Source organism: Eptatretus burgeri, chromosome 16 (assembly GCF_056783735.1).
Source record: "Eptatretus burgeri isolate ZD-2024b chromosome 16, Ebu_testis_v1, whole genome shotgun sequence".
Classification (NCBI taxonomy): domain Eukaryota; kingdom Metazoa; phylum Chordata; class Myxini; order Myxiniformes; family Myxinidae; genus Eptatretus; species Eptatretus burgeri.
This window is the reverse complement of record NC_140976.1, coordinates 35,953,899-35,979,927: the sequence shown is the minus strand read 5'-3', so window position 1 is coordinate 35,979,927 and position 26,029 is coordinate 35,953,899. Positions and strand designations below refer to the sequence as shown.

General features: G+C 44.8%; 1 protein-coding gene across 4 annotated transcripts in view; it reads right to left on the bottom strand.

The window, feature by feature from the left end:
- The window catches only part of LOC147010858 (GRB2-associated-binding protein 1-like), a 78,441-nt gene that overhangs the window by 15,895 nt on the left and 36,517 nt on the right, over window positions 1-26,029 (bottom strand). For all 4 annotated transcript variants that reach the window (XM_085859226.1, XM_085859224.1, XM_085859228.1 and 1 more), the window contains 2 exons: window positions 25,553-25,830; window positions 23,522-23,944 (listed from right to left, as the gene is read on the bottom strand). In XM_085859226.1, coding sequence (XP_085715352.1) covers window positions 23,522-23,944; window positions 25,553-25,830 — 701 coding nt within the window. The remainder of the gene's footprint in view (window positions 1-23,521; window positions 23,945-25,552; window positions 25,831-26,029) is intronic.

The window sequence follows — 26,029 nt, the reverse complement described above, 5'->3', positions numbered from 1 at the left end:
GAGAGGGAGGAAAACAACGTGGACATGAAGAGGTTGGCTTGGGGAAGATGAATGAGGGTAAAAAATATTGTTTTCAGCTATCGGGTTCGTCCAGTTCGAGTCCCAACGAACTGAGTCAAAGCAGTCATGATGGCCGACTGATTTATCGTTCCACGTCGGATGACGGGCCTGTCTTCCACAATATATTCCAATGGAACCACCAAGATAGTCGATGGGTCATGGTAATTGGTATCGTGCATCTATTCTCCAAAGACAACCGAGCAGGGTCACTGACCGGGTGCAGCCACATTCTTGTACTAGGCACTATTCACCCGAACCCAATCTGTCCTTGAACTGATGTGAACAACTAAAACTAGTGATCAGACACACTCAAATCACCAAGAGACTAATTGTGACCCTCCAGTACAAAACCAGTCGGAAGTCGCAAAAATTCAATATCGAGTTATTGTGTTTATTTGAAAGCCCATAAAATAATCTTCACAACGGTGTATTACACATGGTGGTCTGTCAAAAACTGACCGAGATATCTTACGATGACGTTTTACAACACACGTTTTTGGGAAAATCGAAATAACCAGATATTAGCTTCTGGAGTTTATTTGGACTATGTTTGTTTATTTTTTAATTTGGACTATAGTTTATTAGTTTGGACTACGTTTGGATGGGTGGATGGATGAACCATTAACGGACTGCCTTCAACCAGTTTGTTGGGCAGCTGGTCCGATTCCACCCACAACAAAAACAAGAGCGCAAGTGAGTACAATATACGCCCGAACAAGAAGGTATATACAGAATTGTGCTACTACATGGAAAACAGCATCCTGGTTGCCATGGCAACCACTTTAGATGACGAACGTATGTCATGACACACCGTCTCCACAGTCTGTACCTATGTACCAAATATGAAACGTGAAAGTTGAAAACTTTGGGAGTTACAGTGCGGACAGGAACGGATGGACGGTATCACATAATATGCCCCGATATATATATATATATATATATATATATATATATATATATATATATATATATATATATATATATATATATATATATATATATATATATATATATATATCGGGCGTATAAAAAATCATACGTCCGCGAGTTTGTAAAGGCCACAGTGTGCACAGGCCTCAGACCTCTGGTGTCAGCCTCTCGGCCAGTGAAATTGGAAGTATCCAAGCTACATAACCACAATGCATTATGAATGTACATAAGCAGTAGGCATGCCTTTGCTTCATGCACATAACCCAGGTTATTTTTTAAATCATTTTTGGAGCCATCGAAGCCACGGTCTGTTGCCGAAACACTGCCCAAATGAAGGGATGAGCAATTTGTGAAACAGGTTTTTGTGCATAATTTTGGTTTTAGCTGGAGTTTTCAAGGCTGATTAGTGTGAAAATATCAAAGGGTCACCCGTCATAAGCATGTTTTGCTTCATTCATGTAATATGAGTAACTGTACATTTGACTAATATGTCACCAATTTAAATTACACTCGAGAGGACTTTCTGTACTTTTGAAGACGGTACAATGCGTCGTCTTTCATGAAAGAAAGGTACGTTTTGATTGCAACACATGCAGAGAAAAGAAAATGGTCTTGGAGGTAATGCATGTTGATATTTAAAATTATATTTAAAAAAAAAATGTATATATTTGAAGTTTTTAATAAAACAACTCCAACCTGTCATTTTGATGCTCTTTTATGCTATACACTGATGTTTTTATGCGTAATTTCGATTTTAGCTCGAGTTTTCATGGCTGAATAGTGAAAATAGAGAAGTGTTGCCTGTAATTTTGATGGGTTTTTCTGCTAGTCCAATAATAACTGGAACGGCATTCAGTAGAGTTCATAGTCTTGCCTCGCACGTTTATTCGTGAAGAAAAATACCATCGTTAACTGAACATGCTACAAACCCCATGGTGGTTGATTTCCCCATGGTTGGTTGATCATATGTCTGAAGCTTCACATCTATTAATTAGGTGGTTCTGAAGAAGATTTTTTTTTCTTCAAAATTTTATTTTGAATCCAATACGGCCACCAGACCACATGACGGACGACATAAATTTAATTGTCCACTTACATCGGGCCGTATATGAGATATATGATTTTTTTTTTTAGGTAAGGATTTTTATTCAACCAATCATGGCATTGTTATCCCCCAATATCATCCAGGAATGGAACAAAAGAAGGAAATTAGAAAAATAAGTTTTCCAAAAGGACATATGAAGATTAAACATTTTTATCTTGCCAAAACGAAGTTTTTGCAAGATATGTTAGTCAGCTTGTATGTTTTTATTTTTTTTTATTTTTTGTTTGTTTGTTTGTTTATTTGTCTGTAATCACGTATAAAAAATTCTGCAGAGCACAGTTATCATTGGAAATTTTTGTAACTTCGCATATCAGAGGCCTATAGAGGTCCCTTTCAGCGCATAAAATTTTGAAGGTCAAGGTCACTTTGTGGCAAATCAGGGGAGTCGCCGAAACCCTTATTTTTTGAGTAATTTTGATCGGATCGTCTTCAAACTTCATGGGAATATAGTTCATGGTCTGGCGCTCAACTAATTAATTTTTGGTGGCGATTGGCCTTGACCTTCATGGTTAGCGCCTCAGGTCAAATTTTCAAGTTTTAGGAACCATATCGAGTAGTACCTCAAATTGAACACCTCGATGAGTGCTTTCTAGATATGTCAAGCTTGAGACATTATGACGTCATTTGGTGACGTTATGAGGCAAAAGCATATTTTTCATGGTTACTCTGTAGAACGATTCTCATCGGAATCTCTCGTAGGCAGATATTCCTCAAGGAGTCGCTCCTGGTGGATAGCAGCTCTGTTCACCTCAGTGTGACCTCAAAGAAGTCACACGTGGTCACCTTTTGGCAAGATACGGGTCACCCTGTGGGTGACATTGGTTTATTAAATTGTCATTTGAGTTGGCAGAATGAGAGGGGGACGAGGAGGTGGGAAAAGGGAAATGAGGAAAGAAATAGTTTTTGGACTGAGACAAGCAATGAGCTCAGAATAAACAATGAATGACATTATTATTATTATTTGTGCCAGTTTTGAGAAGGATGAAGAAGGAAATGCTTTAAGGCAGGGTGACAAATAATGAGTTTGACAAAAGACAAATTTAGTTAGGAGTGAATGAGGGAGTGGGCCTGATGAACATGTGACAACCAAGGAACGAGGTGGATCATCAAAACATTAGGTAAGGGGGACCTTTTTATTGATTTTATGAAAGGTATAAGGAAGAGAGAGTGAAGGTGGGAATTAGGATAATGAGACAGTTGGAGGAGGTACAAACAAGTGGGGAAAAAGCGGGTAGGCCCAATTATCCGAGGCAGAAACACAAGATCAAAATAACCGAATGGATACATCCTTAGGATACGGCAATCAACACACGATACGAACAACAATTGATACAAACAAAACTGCACAATCAATAACACTGAACAACAAATTTCAAATTTTTTTTTTTACTGGAGATGTGTAAAGCGATTAAGACTAATTTGGGTACGCTGATTTCAAAAATCATAACCGTTTTGCTGTATCACATCAGGATTTTCAGGAACAGAAATATTCCCATTGCCTAGAAGTCAGGATTTCAATGAAATTTACATATGTCTTTAACATGTCTATTTCGTACAATTGTTGTTAACTTGTGTTATATTTCTTTCTTTCAGATAAAGATGAGTAGGCATTCCTGTACCAATCATCCTGACAACTTCTGTTATGTCTGTGGTCGGTATACCAAAAAAGATCAACAGCGAAGTATATCTACAGCAGTGAAAATGAAGGCCGCCTACTTTCACTACTTCGGGTGTAAGGTGGGGGACCAAGAACAGAGCTGGGCACCACACATCTGCTGCACAAGCTGTCACACAACCTTGACTCAGTGGTTGGTGGGCAAGCGCGCGAGCATGCCATTTGCGGTGCCCATGATATGGCGTGAGCTGCAGAATCATCATGATGATTGTTATTTCTGCTGCACAAGCATCGCCGGCTTCAACAAGAAGAATAAAGGTCACATCAAGTATGCTGACTGCGTCTCTGCTCGTAAACCTGTGCCTCATGATGACGAGAACCCCGTTCCAACACCTCCAGCTGATCAGAACATAGCTGTAAGCAGTGGTGAAGAGGATGGTGATGATGAACCTTTTGAACCCGACACTCAAGAATCACACCTTCTGAACCAGGGAGACTTAAATGATCTTGTAAGAGATCTCTCGCTGTCAAAGGCGAAGGCAGAGCTGCTTGGATCAAGGCTGCAGCAGTGGAATCTACTTGAACCTAACACCAAGATATCCTTGTTCAGAGCACGTCACAGAGACATGGCTGAGTTCTTTGAGATGGAAGACACGATGACATTCTGCAGTGACATCAACGGTCCGTTGAAAGAACTTGGGTGTGATCACGATCCTGCAGACTGGCGCCTCTTCATCGACTCGGGGAAGAACAGCTTGAAGGCTGTTTTGCTCCACAATGGCAACGAGAAACCATCAGTCCCACTGGCTCACGCGTTCGGCATGACAGAGACCTATGAGACTATGCGGCAGCTGCTTGATTCCATCAAGTACAATGACTTCAACTGGCACATCTGCGGAGACTTGAAAGTGGTGGCGCTGTTGTTAGGGCTGCAGTCAGGCTACACGAAATACATGTGCTTCCTTTGTCTCTGGGATAGCAGAGACGACAAGAATCACTGGACGAAGAAAGATTGGGAAGAGCGAAAAGAGCATGTACCTGGTCGACACAACGTGAAGCATGTCGCCCTTGTCGACCCAGCCAAGGTTTTCCTTCCACCACTCCACATAAAGCTCGGCTTGATGAAAAGTTTTGTACGGGCAATGGATCTGAATGGGCGTGGGTTTTTATACCTCAAGGAAAAGTTTGGCAACACCTTGTCGGAGGCCAAGATCAAGGCTGGTGTCTTTGTTGGACCGCAAATCCGACAGATTATGAAGGACGAAACTTTTCCGACAACTCTAAACCCCAAAGAGCTGGCAGCGTGGAGGAGCTTCAAAGCTGTGACGGACAACTTCTTGGGGAACGAGCGCGCGGACAACTATGAAGAAATAGTGCAGCAGCTGCTGGAGTCCTTCAGGAAACTTGGCTCCAGGATGTCCCTGAAAATCCATTTCCTACACCAGCACCTGAACTTCTTCCCTGACAACTTGGGAGCAGTCTCGGACGAGCACGGCGAGCGATTCCACCAAGAGATTTCACTCATGGAGACGCGTTACCAAGGGCGGCACAACCGGCGATTACACAATGGGCGATTTCTGCTGGTTCCTGCATCGTGAAACTGACACAGAGCAGCACAAACGCAAAGCCAAATGCCTAAAGCATTTTTAATTACATTCTAGTGGAGTTTTTCTGTAATTTCTATAATTTTGAAGCATTCATGATGAAATAAATGAATAAATGAATTTTTGTAAATTTCATTGAAATCCTGACTTCTAGGCAATGGGAATATTTCTGTTACTGAAAATCCTGACGTGATACAGCAAAACAGTTATGATTTTTGAAATCAGCGTACCCAAATTAGTCTAAATCACTTTACACATCTCCAGCAAAAAATTTTTGTTGTTCAGTGTAATCAATGACAACAGAGAGAAATCTGGAATGGTTAATACTTAATTTTGGACTCAAGAGAATAACACGTGCCACCACTGGAAACTAGAAGAAGCAAGTACTTTGTGATGCCTGTGGAACCCCAAGTAAGACTATGCCAATTTGGGGGGATGGGGGGGGGAATACGTAGCTGGAGATATTCACCAATTCCAAGTCCATCACACTCACCATCTCTGTTTAAAGACCGTGTGGTGAACTCACTTCACTTCTACGATCCACACTGCCATGGAGTATGGACATCATCTGTGCAATGGTGTTGCTGGATCTCATGTTGTACCTCTGGAGGTGGTGGAATCCAAGGCATTGAGGCCATTTTGTGTTCCTCACCACCAAGCTGAAATGCAAGGCCTACTCTCCCACCGCACACAGACTGGTGGCTGAACACCTTTCCATCACCTGGTTTCTGGTCTCGACCCACCTGCCCTCTCAGCGAACAATCTCTCAGGAACTGGACCGTATTGAACTCGATGAGCAACCCATACCTCGTTACCCTCCCCAAATCCAGGCTAACTGCATCACTCTCCCGATCGTGGGCTCTGTTTGGTCATCCACCAGCACTCGATTTTGTCAATTACTTTCTCCATGAAACAAACAGCAAAGGTAATGACTTGCTCTGTTGCTCATATGTTATTGGCTTTGATCACATGGTCACAAACCTGCCTCATATCGGCCACTTTGTTACATTTGTAAGTGTGACAAAATGGAAGCAAAAACAAGTGATTTAACAAGCATTTCCATTTCTTGGCTAATTTCGATACGTGTGTGATGTTAAAGTTATTTTTATTAATTATTTCCCTCTTCACATTACACCGATGAAGTATCCTTGTGTACGTTGGAGTCTACGTGCTAGACAAAGGTCCACAATAGAGGATGGAAAGATAAAGACCGCGCTCATATTACGTGGATACCTGCATCGCTTGCACGATCCACTACTTCCTGAGCCTCGGTTTTGCCCTGATATGCAGTCTGTTTAGTGGAATGCTCCATAATAGTGTTAACAATTTATGGGTAGCTAAAGTCGTTTATTTTCCTCGTTACCCACGATTCTGTTTGTGGTGTTAACATAAAAATATCTGCTTTCTCCAGTTTGTAACAGCGAGTGTAAGAGTCGCACAGGAAGGGTAAAACACACAGGTCATTCAGAATGACCTTCTGTAAGAAGGGAAGGTAAGGAGACGGGAAGTAGCAGAGCTAAGACAAAGAGAGCTTGTTGATCCAGGCCTTGAACTGTTGATGGTTGTCGATTGTGGGAAAAGCACAAGGTTTGCTGAGGGCTCATGTAAGGGCTCAATGGGATGAATGATAATGTTACCATTGCAAAAAAGATGTTTATGTTCGTGTTCATGGGTTATCTCTATATATTATGTGAGATAAGGGAGAAGAAGGGTAGAGGTAGATATATTATATAAAATCCAGGCTCATGGAAGAGAGGAAACTGAGGACAAAAAGGCAACACTATCAGTGGGGAAGTTGGGGGGTACGAGGTGGATGCAACAAGCAACGGAATAATGACAGTGGAGGGGTGAACACCTGTAAAGGTGGTGTTAATGGGGGTGTAAGATGTCGTGGGTAGTGATGGAGGATGGAAGGGATGAATTCATGAGAATATCTTCAACCTGCTTCAATAGCTGTTTAAAAGGGAGAGGAGGGGGGGGGCGTGGGGGAGGATGGAGAAAACTTAAAATACTGTTGGAAAAGATCTGTGTAGGTTTCGGTGAGGAAGGGGTTTTTTTTGATGTACAAGGAATGAATGGGAGGAAGGAGGTAACTGTCGCCATTTTGTGGTAGGTGTTACATAAACGGTCCCCAAAATGACACACAAGCAGTCATTGTCGATTTGAACACACAACCTGCAACATTCTTACAGACACGTCTGAGCATCACAAATACGAAGATCCATTTTATTTATTCTCTCAACTTGAATCTTAACATACAAATTAAGGAATTATTTTATCCAAATAAAGAGGCCATTTGTGGGCATAGAAAAATTAAAGTTGAGTAAACCAAGTTCTGGGGCAGTGAATGGATGTCAGAATGGAAGATATCAACTTGTGCAGATCGACCGAGGTCAAATTTGGGTGCGTTGCTGTTTGTAATTTATACAAATAAAATGGATGAAGCAAGTCAAATTAGGCCACAACGAGAGCAGTGAATTTTGGTAGCTGCATTTGAGTGGGTTTTTGAATGACTTGAGTGGTTCCAGAGTAATCAGATGTTCGATGTGAAAGAGACTAGAGGAGTGAAAGTTAAAGAGATGAAATTTAGATGAGAGAGAAGGTTATGTGGGGACACGCCGAGCTGCGGGCGTACACCATCTTGCCCCCTTTACAAGTACCCCTCCCCCTTTGTCTTGGGTCCCTCATCTCACTATTTATTGTATGTTTTGGGCTATTTACACCCCCCCTCATCCTCCTTTTGCCACAAGGTATAAAAACAATTAATTAAGAGATAGGCTGTGCGCTTCTTCGGTTGCCTCCTGCTAGGTGAGAGTACAAACATCACAGTGAATTGCAGCATCGGTGTTGATACGATTCAGTGTCATGGTGGAGACATGACGGGCTCTTCCTTCTTCGAACGTGCATTACCCCTGTGTTTGTATTGATTTTTCGGGTTACATACTTTTTGCAATCAAGCCAATTACTCCCCACCCGTAACTAGTAAAAAGTAGGAGTACTTCTTCGAGTCACAGCAAACAAAAGGTAATTTGTCATTAATTCTGATCCCACCTCGTTTAAGTTTGTGAATGAGGCAAATGGGGTTTAAGTTTGAGTCAGTTATATATGTACAGTGGGAGCAAATACTGATTGGGTATCACTGTGTACAAGGAAGGAGAAGTTGAAGTGTGGGTAGGCAAAGTGTATTCCTGGTAAACCTTTTCTAGGGAGGGCTGCCGATTCAAACGGTCGTTTCTGAGAAGTGTTTTACACAATACAAGCCTCACACCCACGACACTGCACACTCCACCCTCACGATAGCCAGCAATGGTTATGTATATGCCAACAGTCAATTACAACGCACTCTTGAAAACACAAAAAAACTCCAAATCAAGTGGTCTTCACCCTGAGATTTAAAAACACGAGAATGTGTCCAAAAAGGCGCGTCGAAGAAAATCGACGTTGCACGGTGCAGTTCGTAACCAAATCGCCCTATGCTTCCAAAAACAAGGTTGTGGGTTAAAAGCGATCAATTTGAACCTTTTAATATGCTTTACATTGTAAAGTGGATGTTGTCATTGTCTCAATCTCCCAGTCTCTCCCTCTCTCTCTCTTATCCATTATTATGTTGTGTCAAAGGGCAACATGTGCTCATCAATAAACCCAGCCTTGTTTTCCTGCAGGCAGACTGCTTATCTCCACTATTTTGTTCCGCTTTTCTCCCACGTGTGGAAGGCAGACTTCCCATTTTGTGTCTAACTCGGCCCCATTTCCTCAAAGGTGGCTGGTCGTCGCATAGGTTCAAGAAAGCGTATAAAGCCTGCATTATAGTACTCTCAAGGTGGCAGGTCATCGCACAGGTTCAGGAACGCGTATAAAGCCTGCATGAAAGTATCCACACCGCCAAATAATATCTTTTGACTCTGAATGAAAAGAAATCTTTGAAATTTTTCACAATTATCGCAGAAAGGCCATTCCAAAGTTCTAAAGCCATTTACCTGAAGCCTCGTCGACCGGCTCGTGGACATGTCCAATCTCATTACGGGTCTGTTACCACCTATGCGATGAATAATCTGTAAATAGTCAATACGATCATCCACTTCGATATGATCAGTAAGTGTGTCACCTGAGTTTTAATAAGTCAGTGGCTGACTTAAAAAAAAAAACAAAAAAAAAAACAATTGCCTCAATTGCGACGTTACCTATTAAAGACAGATATTAATAAAAATGAAGCAATGAGAATGAAGGAAGGAAATTCATTGTCGTTAAGGTTACAACTTGTGATTGCAAAATTACAAGCATAATTCAAAACTTGTCGGAGATCAGAGAGGGCTTTGAATCGTTGATATTTAGTATGTGACCCATTACCAACATGCCTGATTGGCGAGGTGATAAAATAATTCTTCAGGAGAACGACAAGAGGATCAACAGACAAAATAGGCCAAAGGGAAAACAGTGGGACAATAAACAGACACACTGCAACACAAGAAGAGGAATTAAGTTGCACACTGGTAAGAACAGGGTGTTCGGGAGAGGCTGGGGGTAAAGTTCAGCGCAGTACGAATGGGGAGACCATGGCATGGTGATGACATGATTTGCGATCCCAAAGAGATGACCTCTGAAGAATGGACTCAGGGAGGCAGTTGCACAGGTAAGGAAAGAAAGGCTGAGGGAGTGAAGCTGAGTATGAAAACTTTTTTTGTATACATCATCTAGGCTCATGGAAGAGCCAGTGCTAGTACAATGAATGGATCAGGACAAAAGGAACAGCAGAGAGATAAGTTGGAAACACTAACAACAGAGCCAAAGGCCAAGACAGAGAGAGGCAGACAAACAATGAGTGTGGAGAAGAGTGGGGGGGGGGGCAAGGAGAGGATGCATGGGATGGACAAGATGGATACAGAAGGAAACTCTCAGGAGGGAAAACTGGAAATTTGGAAGGAGGAGGGATTGGGCTGGGAGTGTATGACGAAACAATGATGGGGGGGGGGGTGGTTGTGGGAGCATACTTCAGAGGTTTTATATTCACAGGTTTTAATTGGTAACTGCTAAACACCATTGGTTTTCATGGGTTTCAATTGGTAAACTTGATTGGCCCCTACATTTTCTGTTTCAGGGTGTGATTGTAGAACATTACTCCACCACAAATTTTGTGCTATCCACCTTGTATCGTTTTCAGTCGACTAGGTCCACCACCACCAGGAGGCATTTCTACTAAACATTCAACCAAAACCATTATGCTTCACTTACGCTGTGTGGACTGTGCTTCGCAGCTGACAGACCTCTGGTAGCTTGTACCTGTTGCTGCGATTGAGCCTTGGGAGTAGCTGCTGAAACCAATCTCTGCGGCTTCTTCCTGACATCTTTGATTCTTTCACACCTCTTTCTACTTTATAACATTTCTCTTTATTGCCCCCCTCCCCTATGTCTGTCTGTTCATCCTACCTGTGGTGTTTCAGACTTTTTTCCCCATACCCTTTAACATATTCAATTGAAACTTGGTACATTGCTTTATTATGATAAGTTAGAGAACAAGTTCAAGTTTCAAGGCATTTCGTTAAGTTTTCACAGAGTTATGTCCTTTTTAGACTTTTATCACATGGGGGGGAGGGGGGGTTGACTCTGCCCGTCATCCTTCTGAGGTCGGCAAAATGAGTGCCAACCTACTGGTATCCTTGTCGGAGTGGCGACCCGTCCAGGATTGTGCCGAATAGTCAAGGAGACTGCTTAGGCAACACCAACGCTCTGCACAGAGTATGGTCCCGATGGATGGATGGATCAAATCGGTCAAGGACATTTGTTGCAAAGCAATTCTCACTCTTGTTGAACTTGTGGTGTCTTCTATTTTTCATCATTCATATTGCATGCACAATTATTCACCACGAGCAAACTGCTCAGTCTGAATTAATTTAACACAAGCTCACCATTTTCGAGTCAAAACAGATCCACGTGCCCAACGTACAACACCTGGATGATTTGTTATTTTCACTAGGCGCGGTTTAGCAGGAATGAACGAACAACCAATCAACTTCCTGCACTTTTCCTTCAAAGGGGAAGATTTAGACCAGTGTTTCTCAAGGTGGGGCGGTGGGGCGTGGCAATATTTTGGTGGGGCATGAGGATTCAGAATTAATGAATCAATATACGATCGCTTTAATAGCTTTGCTACGAGTTCCCTTCTTGGTTGACTCAGCCATTTCTGGTGGATTTATCTGAAGTACCAGAGCAATACCAAGAGTTATGCGAGTTGCAACAAGATGAGTCTGTGAAAACTCTTTTCAAGATCAAAGGAACCATGATGCGGCTGTCTGAGGAGAGCAAAAAGAAATACCCAAACTCGACTACTTTGGCAAGGGAAGTATTGATAAAGTTTCCATCATCTTATTAAGTCGAATGTGGATTTAGTGTCATTACCGATTTGCTGCAAGCGAAGAGAAATCGACTGGAAATCACGAAACGTGGTGATTTTAGGCTGAAACTGACAAAATTGGTTCCTCGAATCAAACAAATCTGCAGCCAGTGTCAAGGGCAGGGCTCCCATTGAAGTGAGTAGCAATTTAATAAAATGTGCAATAAAGTTTTGATAAAGCCTTTTGAATACATATGTAGTATATACTATAGTGTCTCCAATCATGGTGGGGCGTACGATTTTTTTGAAAATCAAAGTGGGGCGTGGGACAAAAAAAAGGTTGAGAAACACCGATTTAGACGTTTCCGCATGGAAGGACCAGGTGGATCTTAATGCAGCAAAGCACACCATGGTGGTGGGACAATCAGTCTACGGTTCCTTACTGATTTATTTCCCAGACTTTCAGCGGACTCCTCTTATCACCTGCTGGTTTTATTAATTGCGTGGAAAATCCGCACATTGGAGATACTTCTGCAACTCTGTTCTTATCTTCGTGGATTTTCTCCTTCGGTGAACTCCACCACGTTTAACATCTATACAACCTATTTTCTTCATGCTTGTGCCCATTATATCATGGAGTATTTACTCTCCCACACTGTTTTTGTTAACCCGCAGCTTTTATCTTTTCTCCCATGGAGATTTAATATTGTGACGGTTTTGGAAATGTACCCGAGGGGAGAGCATAAACATTTATATGGAGGAGACCAGAGGATGAGATTTAATTTGTTTATGTCTAGGTAGACCTTTCCCCCTTATCTAAGGCTTTGGGGGGGGGGACATGCATTGAGGTTAGTTTGTGTATCCCCAGTGTGATGTCTCTCCCCCCCCACCCACATCTGCTACTTTAAATTCTTCTTTCAATACACCATCGCTCAATTTAACAATCCCTCCTTCACCCCATCGGTTTTACCTTCAACTCCGCAACCAGTCAGTCATCCCTTTCCATTTCCACTCCATCAAAGCATTATTTTATTTCGCACATTTGGTCCATCTATTGTAATTAATCCTTTGGGCCGATGGGATTACCTTCACCGCATCAGTCTTTGTTCCTTCTTGCATTTCACACATTTGTGGCGTGCGATACAACACATCTAGTATGCACAATACAGTGCACAGTGTAGACTGGAACGTTTTCGCATGAGGGAGGGAGCAGGGGCTCTCGTTGCTGCCTTGGGCGCATGAAAGGAGGGGTGCGGGCACTTGTGGCCATCACCACAGGGTGATGTGGGATTTTCCACAAGTTGCATCGTGGACCCACTCCCAATCGGAGGCACATCAATGGGAGAGAGGCATGCTTGAGATTTGAATAGCAAGGCCATCTGGTGAGCAGAAAAGAATGCAGCTGGGACATCCATCCATCCATCCATTGGGACCATACTCTGTGCAGAGCGTTGGTGCTGCCTAAGCAGTCTCCTTGGCTATTGGACACAATCCTGGACGGGTCGCCACTCCGACACAGGATACCAGCAAGCTGGCACATTTTTTGCCGACCATTTGGTCGACCTCGGAAGGTCCATTTTTGGACCTGGTCCATTTTGCCGACCTCGGAAGGACAACAGACAGACAGTCAACCCCACCTGGTATTCATTCAACAGCCGAGTGGGATTTGAACTCAGGATCCGAGGATCCCAAGCCCAGCACCCTAACCATTAAGCCAACACCAGGCATGGATGGGACAGAAGTCACCGAAGAGCTTGTTCAGAGAGCAATATAAAAAGCCCAGAACGTGGCTTGGTTCGTGGTGGAACTGCTTGTCCCATGTGTGCAGCAGAAATGGAGCTGCTTGCCATTGGCATTCTGGGGACGCCAGAGAGGATTTGTCGACCTGTGCTGGATGCCTCAGAAACAGCTGCACATCCCTTCACACCACCGCCAATCTTTCCCATCCTTTCCCCCCAGTATATTTGGATGAGCACAGCCCCGTTGGGTTGCGTGAGGTGAGGGAAGGAGTCGACCCCACACTCCATTCTTTTCTTTCTCCTCAGTTCTTCTTGTCTCTTCTTCCCAGACTTCATAATGGCCATATGTCTTTTGTCCAAGTAAGTCTGTGGAAGTGGAATATGTGTTCGGGTTAAATCTGCTCCACTGTGCTTTTTGCCTGTAAATACACGTTCGATGATTGCTTGCTTGTGTGTATGTAAATAAATAGTTGTTGGTTGTTCTTTCAACAACCAACAAAGGGCGGAGGAGCTCCTTGTGAGCCAACGGCCATCCATATCTAGTGCCCAACTGTGTCTGCGGACGTCCTCCTGCAGTTGGGTTACTTCTTATTAGGAGGTTGGTGGCAGGATTTGCACTCCAGCCACCGTAAAACGCTTCATTCCGCAAAACGCAAAAACGCAAAAAAATCTGAAAACCCACTCCGTGGGAGTACCTCCTGTGCAGCTTCCCTTCGCAGGGCAGCTCACCGGATGATGGGATTGGGGCAAAGCCTTCGGGACCCCCAATCTTTGATAGGAGGGAAACCACGGGGTAACATCCCTGGGTCAGATTGCGGGAGAGTGTGTCGGAGTGGTGCTGAGGTGTCGTCCACCAGACGGCGGTCTCCTTGGGTTAACCTGAGGCGGTCCCTTCGGGTGGGTGCCTGGAATGTCCTATCCCTAAGAGGATGATCACCTGTCTCTGTTATCATCTGAGCTCAAGCGTTTGGACATCGGGATTGCAGCTCTCTCTGAGGTTCGGAGACCGGATTGCGGCGAGATAATGGTGGGTGGTTACACCTACTATTGGTCTGGTCGCTCTGATGGTTACCATACCCAAGGAGTTGCTGTAGCTGTGTCTAATAAGCTGACCCCAATGATAATTGAGGTAACACCGGTCAACGAGCGTATTATGAGATTAAGGATTCGTCACTCCTTAGGTGTCATTTCCCTGGTCTCTATTTATGCTCCGACTGAGGCGAGTGATCTTACCGTGAAGGATGCATTCTACGCCACACTCGAGTCTGTGGTTGATCAGTGCCCCAGACGAGATACACTTCTAGTCTTGGGGGATTTCAATGCATCGACTGGAACTGATAGGGATGGTTATGAGGTGTGTGTTGGTCCCCATGGGTCAGGAACTATGAACCAGAATAGCACTAAGTTCCTTGACTTTGCAAGAAGTCATGGACTTAGGGTGGCTGGTTCATGGTTTCAGCGCCCGCAAGCTCATCGCTGGACTTGGTATTCCAACGCTGGCGGTGTGGCAAAGGAGATTGACCATGTCCTCATTGACGGTCGTTGGAGGATGATCCAGAACTGCAGGGTCTACCGGAGTGCTCAGTTCCTCAATACTGACCACAGGCTTGTTGTAGCAACTCTAAAGCTGCACCTTAAATCCTGGAGAATGGTACCATCCCAGCCTAGGCTGGATGTTGCCAAGCTCAGGGATGAGAGAGTAGCTGAGGAGTTTGCGAACAGGCTGAGTGGACACTTGGGGGGGTCTGGGTGCTTTGGGGGGTCCTGAAGAGTTGTGGAGCACCTTCAAGACCACCGTCCTTGATGTTGCCGGTGGATGCCTTGGAGTTCACCGCAGGGCAAAGAAGAATTTTGTCTCTCAAGGGACACTGGATACCATTGACCAGAGTCGCAGGGCCAGGCTGAATGGCAGAGCTGAGCTGTTCAGGGAGCTGAGGCGTAAAACTGTACGTGCACTGAGGGTGGACAAGGAGGCCTATGTGCGAGGAATCTGTGAGGGGGTAGAGCATCACCTGTGGACAGGTGATTCTCGTCCCGCTTACAGGGGAATTCGCGCATTACGTTCATCCAAGCCCATCCCTCGGAGCACTGCAGTTCGAGCAGAGAGTGGTAGGCTCTTGACAGAGGAGTCTGAAGTGAAGGCCCGCTGGGCCGGTTACTTTGAGCGGTTGTACCAGGCTGATCACCCAGCTCCGGAGTTGGACGTCAAGGGTGTTACAATCCCTGTTGCTGACCCTCGAATCAACTGTGGTCCACCATCGCTTGTGGAAACACGGGGTGCGGTGAACCAGTTGAAGCGGGGCAAAGCTGCAGGGATCTGTGGCATCCATGCTGAACTTCTCAAGGCTGGTGGAAATGCTGCACTCGCGTCGTTGCATGCAGTTTTGTGCTCTGCCTGGAACACAGGCATCATCCCAACTGACTGGAAGAGGGGCCTTGTTGTCCCTCTCTGGAAAGGAAGGGTGATCGCCAAGACTGCAACAACTACCGAGGGTGACGCTGCTCTCAGTGCCGGGCAAGGTCTTTGCTCGGATAATTCTTGATAGGGTTCGCCACCATCTGCTTGAGCACCAGCGTCCAGAGCAGTCAGGCTTTACACCAAAGAGGTCAACGATTGACCGTATCCTTGCTCTTCGTGTCCTCACTGAACGCAGACGAGAGTTTCGGCAGGGGCTGCTTGCAGCCTATGTTGATCTCTGTAAAGCGTTCGATTCAGTGAATCGGGATGTCCTCTGGAGGATTCTTGGTCTTCGTGGGGTGCCACCGAAACTGATCGATCTGATGTCTGAACTCTACTCTGGTACTGAGAGTGCTGTGAAGTGTGGTGGTACCACCTCTGACTTATTTTCAGTTGTTACTGGAGTTCGTCAGGGATGTGTACTTGCCCCCACACTTTTCAGCACTTGTATGGACTGGATTTTTGGGAGGATGTCGGAGAGATCAAGTTGCGGTGCATCGTTTGGCAATGTCAAGATCTCGGACCTTGATTTTGCAGATGATGCAGTCATCTTTGCGGAGACTTTAGACATCCTCTTGGGGGCCCTCGAGGTGCTGAATGAGGAGTCGGAGCCGTTGGGATTACGGATTTCTTGGGTCAAAACAAAGATCCAGGCTTTCGGTGACATCTTGGATGCTGCTGTCCTGTCTGTGTCTGTTTGTGGTGAGGATGTTGAGGTCGTGGATAGATTCACTTACCTTGGCAGTGATATTCATGTCTCCGCAGGTTGTGAGCCGGAGGTCAATAGACGTCTGGGTCGGGCCTGGGGAGTCATGGATTCACTGGATCATGGGGTGTGGCGCTGCCGGTACCTGTGCGGGAGGACGAAAGTCCGAGTCTTCAGGTCCTTGGTACTTCCAGTCTTGCTCTATGGGTGCGAGACTTGGACTTTGACCAAGGATCTGAGACGGAGAACAATTCCTTTGGTACCAGGTCTCTTCGGAGAATTCTTGGCTATCGCTGGTCGGATTTTGTGTCCAACGAGCGGTTGCTGAGAGAGACTCGGATGAGATTTGTTACCTGCATAGTCCGTGAGCGTCAGCTGCGGCTGTATGGACATGTGGCTCGTTTTCCTGACGCTGATCCTGCTCACCAGATTCTCTCAGCGAGGGAGTCTCATGAGTGGAGGAGGCCAGTGGGCCGACCACGTGCCTCATGGTTGCAGCAGGTTGACCATCATCTCAAGGAGATGGGGATGGGCCTGGCATCTGCCTGGGGGATGGCCAGACGGAGGCCCCTGGAGTACCGGCGGAAAGTGGACGCAGCGACGCGCTGTTCTGGCACATGCTCCCATACCTGACCTGTTCTTTCAAATTTGTCTCGGTTGTCCTTTCATCCATTGGTCCGACACAGTGTACAAGCATAGATAGATGGGAAGTTGTACCGATTAATTGGCTCTGGGATTAGCCCTTACGTAGTTTATGGTTTTTGCTCGGCTGTATCTTCTTCTTCTTCTTCTTTTGGCTAGCTCCCGTTAGGGGTCGCCACAGCGGATCAACCGTCTCCATTTCGCTCTATCCTCCACATCTTCCATTGACACTCCAACCACCCACATGTCCGCCCTCACCATATCCATGAACCTCTTCTTTGGCCTTCCTCTTCTCCTCCTGCCTGGCGGCTCCATCTTCAACATCCTTCTCCCGATATACTCCGCTTCTCTCCTGTGCAAATGTCCAAACCATCTCAATCTCGCCTCTCTCACTTTGTCTCCAAACCGTCCTACCTGCGCTGTCCCTCGAATGTACTCATTTCTTATCCTATCCATCCTCGTCACTCCCAACGAGAATCGCAGCATCTTTAACTCTCCCACCTCCAGCTCCGCTTCCTGCCTTTTTGTTAGTGCCACCGCCTCCAAACCATACAACATTGCTGGTCTCACTACCGTCTTTATATACTTTCGCTCAGCTGTATGTAAACAGGTAAATACACAAAGTACGTATGAAGGGTACATGATCTCACCAATCCACCGGAAAGGCAACGCGTTTGTGAAGAGCGAGAACCCTGACAGGCTTGGTGGAGTCAATCAGTGCCCGTAGTTTCACAACTTGACAGGCCGCGGACGCATCGGGCGACAGGGCCAGGTTTTTGGGCGGAATCCGAGTGCTTCCCTTTGTGGTAATCTCCGAACCCCGAGTCTGTAACAATATATTGTGATTGATCTTCCTGCCAAGGCCTCGGCATATATTCGTGATTCTTGAGGACTTGTTGGATTCCTTCGGTCATCACCCACAGAACGTCAAGTTGGAATTCAGGAGTATCCAGAAATTACGACAAACGTTTTAGTAGCTGAGATCACAGGGCTCACAAAAATTTTCATTTTTTTGTTGCCCTCAGCCCACACTCCATTCTTGCCCGACTCAATTCAAATTTAAACAGCCAATTTTCGAAATTATGCGTGTCCTGAAAATTGTCATTTTCTGACAAAATATTACCTTTCACGATTTAAACTCTTACTGTCTCTCTGCTGTAGTCACAGTGCAGCTTTTTGAGTTAATAAAACATTTTAAAACGTCAAGTGTCCGTCCCCCTCTTTCTCATGATACATTGAACAACAACAACAAAAACAACAAAAACAACAACAACAACAAGCATTTAAAGAACATTTTCTCTGCTAAAGCGGGGGTTAGCCTAAAAACTCATCATGGTTTCCTTTTGAGGCGATGTTATTATGGCCGAATGCCCTTCCTGACGCCAACCCTTTTCGTCGCCTCTTTTGTCACGCAGGGATACGGTGTACCTATTCCAACCGGGGCACACACCGGGGTCATGATACATTGAACAATTAATGTAAAATGAATAATGGACAGTCACTGGATGACTAAGCATGAGTGAATAAAGTATACCTTTGACAACTTCTTTTTTTTGTATACAATGTTGAGGCTCGTATGAGAGCTAACACACAGAATGTACAAGGGGAGTAGGAGACAAGAGGGGTGGGAGAGGGAAGGACAAAACAGTGGGGAACAGAGACACAAGGAGATTTGTGGAAGGGAGAGGGATGGGGCGGGGTGCACGAGGTAAACAAGATGGACACCACAGGGACTTTCAGGACCTTACACGACAGGAAACTTTCGGAAAGGAAAGCAGGGATTTTGAAGGAGGTGGGATTGGGATGGATTAATGGGGGAAGATAAGAGATGGTGGTGAACAGTTGTTTTGAAGACCTGGAGGAAAGAATGGGATTGACGAGAGTGTGGGAGTTTGTTCCAAAGGTGGGGGGGGGGGGAAAGAGGAATGAAAGAGTGAAGGTGAGCAGAGATTCATGGTTTTGGTAGTTTTACCAGAAAAGGGGGGGGGGTTGCTGGTGAAACTTGAGCGTCCTATGGAAATATGGGGGGTGGGGAGACATATCACAGACAGAGCAGAGGGGGAAAGACTGGAGAGGAGACAGTAGGAGACATAGACCACAGACCTGCCTGCGGTGAGAGAGTGAGAGGCCCAAGGACTCAGCCTCATCGCGGGAGATACCAATGATCCTAAATGCCTTGGTTTCCACAGCGTGAAGCCGAGAAAGTTGAGAGGCGGAAGCACCAGCCCAGAGGAGAGAGCAGTACTCCATCAGGCTGTGGACGAAAGCTTTGTATGTGGTCAGGAGCTCAGGTGGGCCAAGGAAGGACATTGCATGACGGAAGATGCTCAGTCAGCGACTAGCTTTTAGAGGCCAGCTTGGAAATGTGGCTTTCCCAGGAAATATTATGGCAGATAGAGTGACCCATTAGCTTGAATGAAAGGACTTCTTCAAGAGACATAGTCCTTTTGGAGAGACATTGTGAGTGTGAGATTTGTCAGAGTTGAAAGACATGTTCCAAGTGTTGGACCAGTTTGTGATTTTACCCAGATCTGCATCGAGCGAAGAAGCTGCTGCTTGCCGATCTGAGGGATGACAGATGGTACAGCAGAGGGTGGAGTCATCAGCAAAGAGATAAACAGGATTTTCCAGAGAGTCGGAGAGATCTTTGATGAAAACCAGAAAAAAAAAACAGGGCCCAGAACGCTACCTTGAGGAACTCCAGCCTGGACAGGAAGAGGGGATGAAAGAACTCCATTTAGGGCGACACGTTGGATGCGACAGGAGAGGAAGTCTGCGAGCCATGAGTGGAGTTGTCCTTGAATACCATAGGAAGAGAGTTTGGTGAGTCGGGCAGGGTGCCAGACTGTGTCAAAAGCATACGATACGTCTCGGGATATGGCTTTGATTTCATGTCTGGCATTGAGGATCTCCATAAATTGTTGGGAGAGCAGAAGCAGCGTATCCAGGGTAGAGTGACCTGGTCTGAATCCAAATTGATGATCGTAAATCAGGCCATTGGAGAAGAAGAAGAATTTAATGTCTGAAGCGATGATGGACTCCATAACCTTGCTGATAGTTGCGAGAAAGGCCGATTGGAACGTAGTTGCAGGGATCTGTTTTTGCACCTTTTTTATGCAGAGTGGTAATGTTTGCTGATTTCCCAGCATATGGCAGATGACCTTGAGCAAATGAGAGGGTGAATAGAACAGAGGGAGGGTGAGCAAGAGCAGAGGAGCAGGCTTTTAGGAATAAGTAAAAGTCTTGATAGTATTTTTGATTGCGATAAGTAAAAAGTCTTGAAAGTATTCCCATATAACACAAAGAATAGTTTTCTCGATTCGATATGATCCAACTATGGCATCATAATTCATTCGATATGGTCACTGAATTGGAATCAATGAGATCATCATTAAAAATAGCACAACAAACTTTGTGCGAATTTCATCTGATGAGAGCACAACAAAAAGTTTTGTGGTTTTCTTTTTATGGTAATGTCCTTCTAAATGTCTCTGTTTATGTCTATATTAGCAATCATAATTGTCCATCACTGAAGTTTCATCCACCAGGACCTTTTGCTTGGACTCAGATTCTGAGGGTTCATCCTTCTGCTCCTGTAGCACGAGAGTATATGGTTGCTGGGCCTGCTTGCCCTTGTTGGGGTTCTGTTGCCTTTCTGGGAACTTGTGGTCCAGATGCCTGTTACCTTTGGCTGAAAAAAAACTAATGTTCCTCAGCCTTATCCTGTGAATACTGATTCACTGTCCATCATAACAATCTTGAATGCTTTTCCTGAGACTGCTTCTGCATGAGGTAAAAGGTCAAATATCATTTGAAGACTAGCGAACAGTGGATGCCACAATCTGTGAAACTTACAAACAGGCTTGCCAGCTCAAATGACTCCTGGAGGATGATACACAATGGAACAGCACATTGGAAGAGGCAGCTGAAACTTGATCACCATGGATGCTGCACAACCTGTTTGCCATCATGTTGCAGCAATGTTTCATGTCAAATCCTCAACAACTATGGGACAACCACAAGGAGAATCTGGCAGGGGAGTGTATTGGTGTGTTACTTAATAAGAGACATAACTCGAACTGCCACTTTATAACTGCTGGCAGTGATGACCGGGTATCAAGACGTCTTGCTTTGATGCAACCCTGCTTTGATTGGACACCTGACCCTGCCACATGATGTTTATTATTATTCAATTGAATTTAGAATGGGATTACAATAAATTCGATTCAAATTCAATGCAAGACCAAATAGGTACAATCCTGCATTGGAGTAATCAGAAGGAACACAAACAAGCAAAAAGCAAAGATGAAGTCATCAGAATGAACCTCGATAGGATTCACATTTCTGCTGCTACACCTCTACCCTCAAACCCATCCTGGCACAGCCAAATGAGCCTTATTAAAAACTAAAAAAGAACCCAGATCCCAAAAATTTAAATAATTATGCCTGCCAGAATATGTGTTCACACAAGTTGAAATTTAAAACATGTATTCCCCATCACGACTAGATCATAATTGTGAAGTTTTACGTCGATTGATTAAGCGGTTCCAGAGAAAACATCATTTAATATTTTTCTTCAATCTAACATGGCTGCCAAATCATGTGACCCATCAATTATTCCTCAACAAACTTGTATACCCAAGGCTTGGGGAACATTTGTGTGAAGTTTCCCCTCAATCTGTTCAGCCGTTCTGGAGAAGATTTTATTTTATAGGTTTTAGGGTAAATCCAATATGGCTACCAAACCATGTAACCTCTGATATCATATTTGTGAACCTTTTGTTCCTCATGGATAGCCGGTCATACGTGTAAAGTTTCGCCTCGGTCTGTTTTGCCACTTCAGAGAAGAATATTTTTGAAGGTTTTTTTTTTAAAGCAATATGGCTGCCGAATCACATGACCAATGGCGTCAACAATTTTTTTTTCTGTGGTACATTTTATCCCCAGATGACCCTCAAAAATTTTCATACTGATCAGATGTAGCGTTCTACATATGCAATTATGATGTCATAATGAAGGCATCTATGACATCATAAAAATCACTTATTCTCCATGGGGAGTACTTGCCATGTGCCAAGTTTCAATTTTTTTCCTTGGTGCGGTTTCAGAGATATGGAGGTCCAAATTTTTCTGTTTTTCCAACATGGCTGCCACACTACGTGACCTATGATGTCATAATTGCCGATAGAAACATTATACATGAGTAGTCGCTCTTACAGTGAAAATTTCATCTCAATCCAACAAGTGGTTGCGGAGAAAAACACTAAAGTTCTGTGTGGACAAGCAAACAAACAAACAGACCCAAATGCAATGCCCTCTTCTCCGGTGAGGATAATAAAAGGAGGAAGGGAGAAGATAGAACAACAATGAAAAAATATAACAGAGAAGAAAGGAAGAAGGACAGGAATGTAGAAGTTGACAAAGAAGACAAAAAAATGAGGAATAACATAAATCCAGAGCAGAAGAAACTGCAACATCAAGAAGCAAGAGAAGAAGCAAACACAGCAGCAATGACTGCATTCTACCCTCTCATACGTGCGATCAAATAGTCATTGTGCTGTACTTCAGTCGGATGTCCATATTATCTGGTTCAGGAGAACACAATACAAGCCTATGAAACCTTTGGCGTCCCTGTGTGGAAGCAGGGCCATCGCCGTAAAATACAAAACACAGCAAACAGCGCTCTGTGTTGAGGCATGGCAGTGATGGTCATGTTTAACCCTCAACCAATCAATGATCCCTGGGAGGTTGAATATCTTGGCAAGGTCAGCTTTTGTCTTATTTTCTCTCTCCCACCTGTCTCGTTCTCTTTCCTCGCACCAGTATCTCCATCTGTCTCTCTCTCTGTTTCACACCTCCCACCCCTCTTCCTCTCACTCCTACCCCTATCCCTCTCGCTCCCACCCCTATCCCTCTCACTCCCACCCCTATCCCTCTCACTCCTACCCCTATCCCTCTCACTCCCACCCCTATCCCTCTCACTCCCACCCCTATCCCTCTCACTCCCACCCCTATCCCTCTCACTCCCACCCCTATCCCTCTCGCTCCCACCCCTATCCCTCTCACTCCTATCCCTCTCACTCCCAACACTATCCCTATCCCTCCCGCCACTATCCCTATCCCTCCCGCCCCTATCCTTCTTGTCACTCTCCCCACCCCCTCCCTCCTCCCAAACTCTCCCCTCCCCCCCCCACCCAATTCCTCTCCCTTATCCCTGAATATTTCCATCAGCAAAGTGACAGGTTGTATTTGCTGGTAATTATAATAATAATTACAAACTCCAAAAATACCCAAAGATAAAAAAAAGACATCACAAAAATTCAGAAGCATTTACCTGGCCCTTGCTCTGACAGCGCACGCTCCCTCCTCAATCCTGCAACAGTCCCAGTACTATATACCGGAGGGGCAGAACGTAGTGGTGGTACAGAGTAGGCCCCACACTCTGCAAGTGAAAGTGACCTCAGGTGGTTATCTGGCCTTCCATCCCAGGTCTTGTAGCTGAGGTTTCCTTGGGGTAATAAACGCTGTGGCACAACTGGCCGATGCACAGCAGGCCTCATGTAGCTGAGCGTCACTTCAGTGCCGCTGTTCAACCAGGTGTGAGACCGTTGAGGACGGGGTGGGGGAGTTGGCTGGATGGACAGTGTCTGATCTATAGAGCTCGGCGGTGGAGTCTCTGGGCTCGAATTGAGGGAGAAGGCTCGCTGGATTCTAAATCTCGCACCAGGAGCAGGAGGAATGTCGTACATCATATATGCTGGAAAGCATGGGTGGGGATGAGCAAGAATAGATATTCAATAGCAAAAAGCCAATCAACCGAACAACAAACCGGTGGGTTATCAAGCAAGTGAAGAACAGCATCAATCATAAAGCTCAACAGCAGTATCCATGATCGACCAAAAACTGCCAAACTCAGGATGAACAAGAATGGCACTCGGTAGAGTGCATACCTCCACCAGGCTGAACAGTTTACGTTTGTATCCCACTGATAGGCCGGATCTGCATCCGGACCTGAACCAAAATCGAATCGACTTGTTTATTTCAACTGCCCAACTCATCCACCTAGTTTTATCTGAATCCGTCCACAACTTTTTGATATATCATGCTATAGAGATATCCATTTTTGGCCCCATCTCTCAATGGTGAATAATCGCCTAAAAATTTTCATATCCGATATGTATCCGGATCTTCACCAAAATCGAATCATTCTCGTCCTTGTCACACACCCAACCTGTCCACCAAATTGTGTCCAAATCCATCCACACCTTTTTGAGATATCTTGTTCACAGACAGACAGACAGATAGGGGTGAAAAAAAATAACCTCTGCCCACCTTCGGTTGCGGAGGTAATAAAATGAAATAAATTTGTTCGTTGGAGCAAAATAAGGACATTCCATAGTTTTGCTAATTCTGTCCAGAAGTCTCTGTCTTCTTACCATGAAATTGGCAGACATCTATTGGATATTGAAACAATGTACCAACCATTTTTCATTTTCACTATTCGCACAACTGTTCATTGTTGACACGGACAGATTTAAGGGCATTTTATCCCTGCTCGCATTTTCCTTTTATTTATTTATTTATTTATTTTACATTGTAACATTATTTTATCATAGTCATGACTAGCCCTGCAAACTTAAACAGAAAAAGGATTTTCCTCAACCCATACAAACATGTAGAAGTGAGGGTGAGGCTTGACTGATCTCAACTATGTGAAAAAGAGGAAAACTATATTACGAAGATCTGAACTACTTTGTCAAAAAAATAAAAATAAAAATAAAAAAAACGTGCATGCACATGCACATGCACAGTTGTATCAGTGATAGTTGGAACAATGGGAATGATGTAGAAGAACCTGATGGAGATCTTAAAAACCATCCCTGGAATATTACGACAAATGAACGGCCTTTGGAGGCCGTCCAGGGCTCTGTGACAATCCTGAAAAGAGCCCTCAGAACAAAACGGAGAAAACAAAACTTCACGGCTTGGTCCATGAATCGTGATCCCTTACCAAATACCAAGACCTGGCAGGACTCCGTTCTACCTTCTGAAACCCACATAGAGATAACAACCAACGCACACGCACACGCACACGCACACGCACACGCACACGCACACGCACACGCACACGCACACGCACACGCACACGCACACGCACACGCACACACACACACACACACACACACACACACACACACACACACACACACACACTAGCCTCTCCCACTCTAGCAAGGCTAATGAACCAACACATGTTTCTCAATTTCATTTCCTTTTTGTGGCTTGGCCCAAAATTTGTAGGTAATTGTGCTTTATGTAGTGTTTATAACTGAAGTCATGATTATGAAAAGAGAATAATACTCACAGGTAAAGGGGCGGGCTGCTCTCTGCTCATGGAGTGAATTTGGCGAAGGTGGCATCGTAACGGCTGGCACAGCACCAGGGCGAGGATAATAATAGAGGCCACCCCCTGATGCCCTACGTGGTTGTGAAACCTGGCATGCCAGTACTGACACACCTGAAGGCAAGGTAACCACTGGTGGCTCAATAGATGGAGGGGTTGATGCAAGATGCGGGGAGGGAGAGATGGGGGATGCAGGAATGGCAATTGGCTCCGGGGGTGTCCTGCGCTTGAGTGATGACCTGCGATGGAGTTGTATTGGGGTTTCAGTTCAGGTAAGGGGAAGAAAAGAAAGAAAAAAATAAAGATTTGCGTTTTAAACAGAGGAGAGATGGATAGTAAGAAAACTCCAAGTTATATCAAGATTAGGGGAAAAGCCTGTCAAAATGACGGGCACACAAAACTCAACACACCACAGAGGATTACCATTACACACAAAGT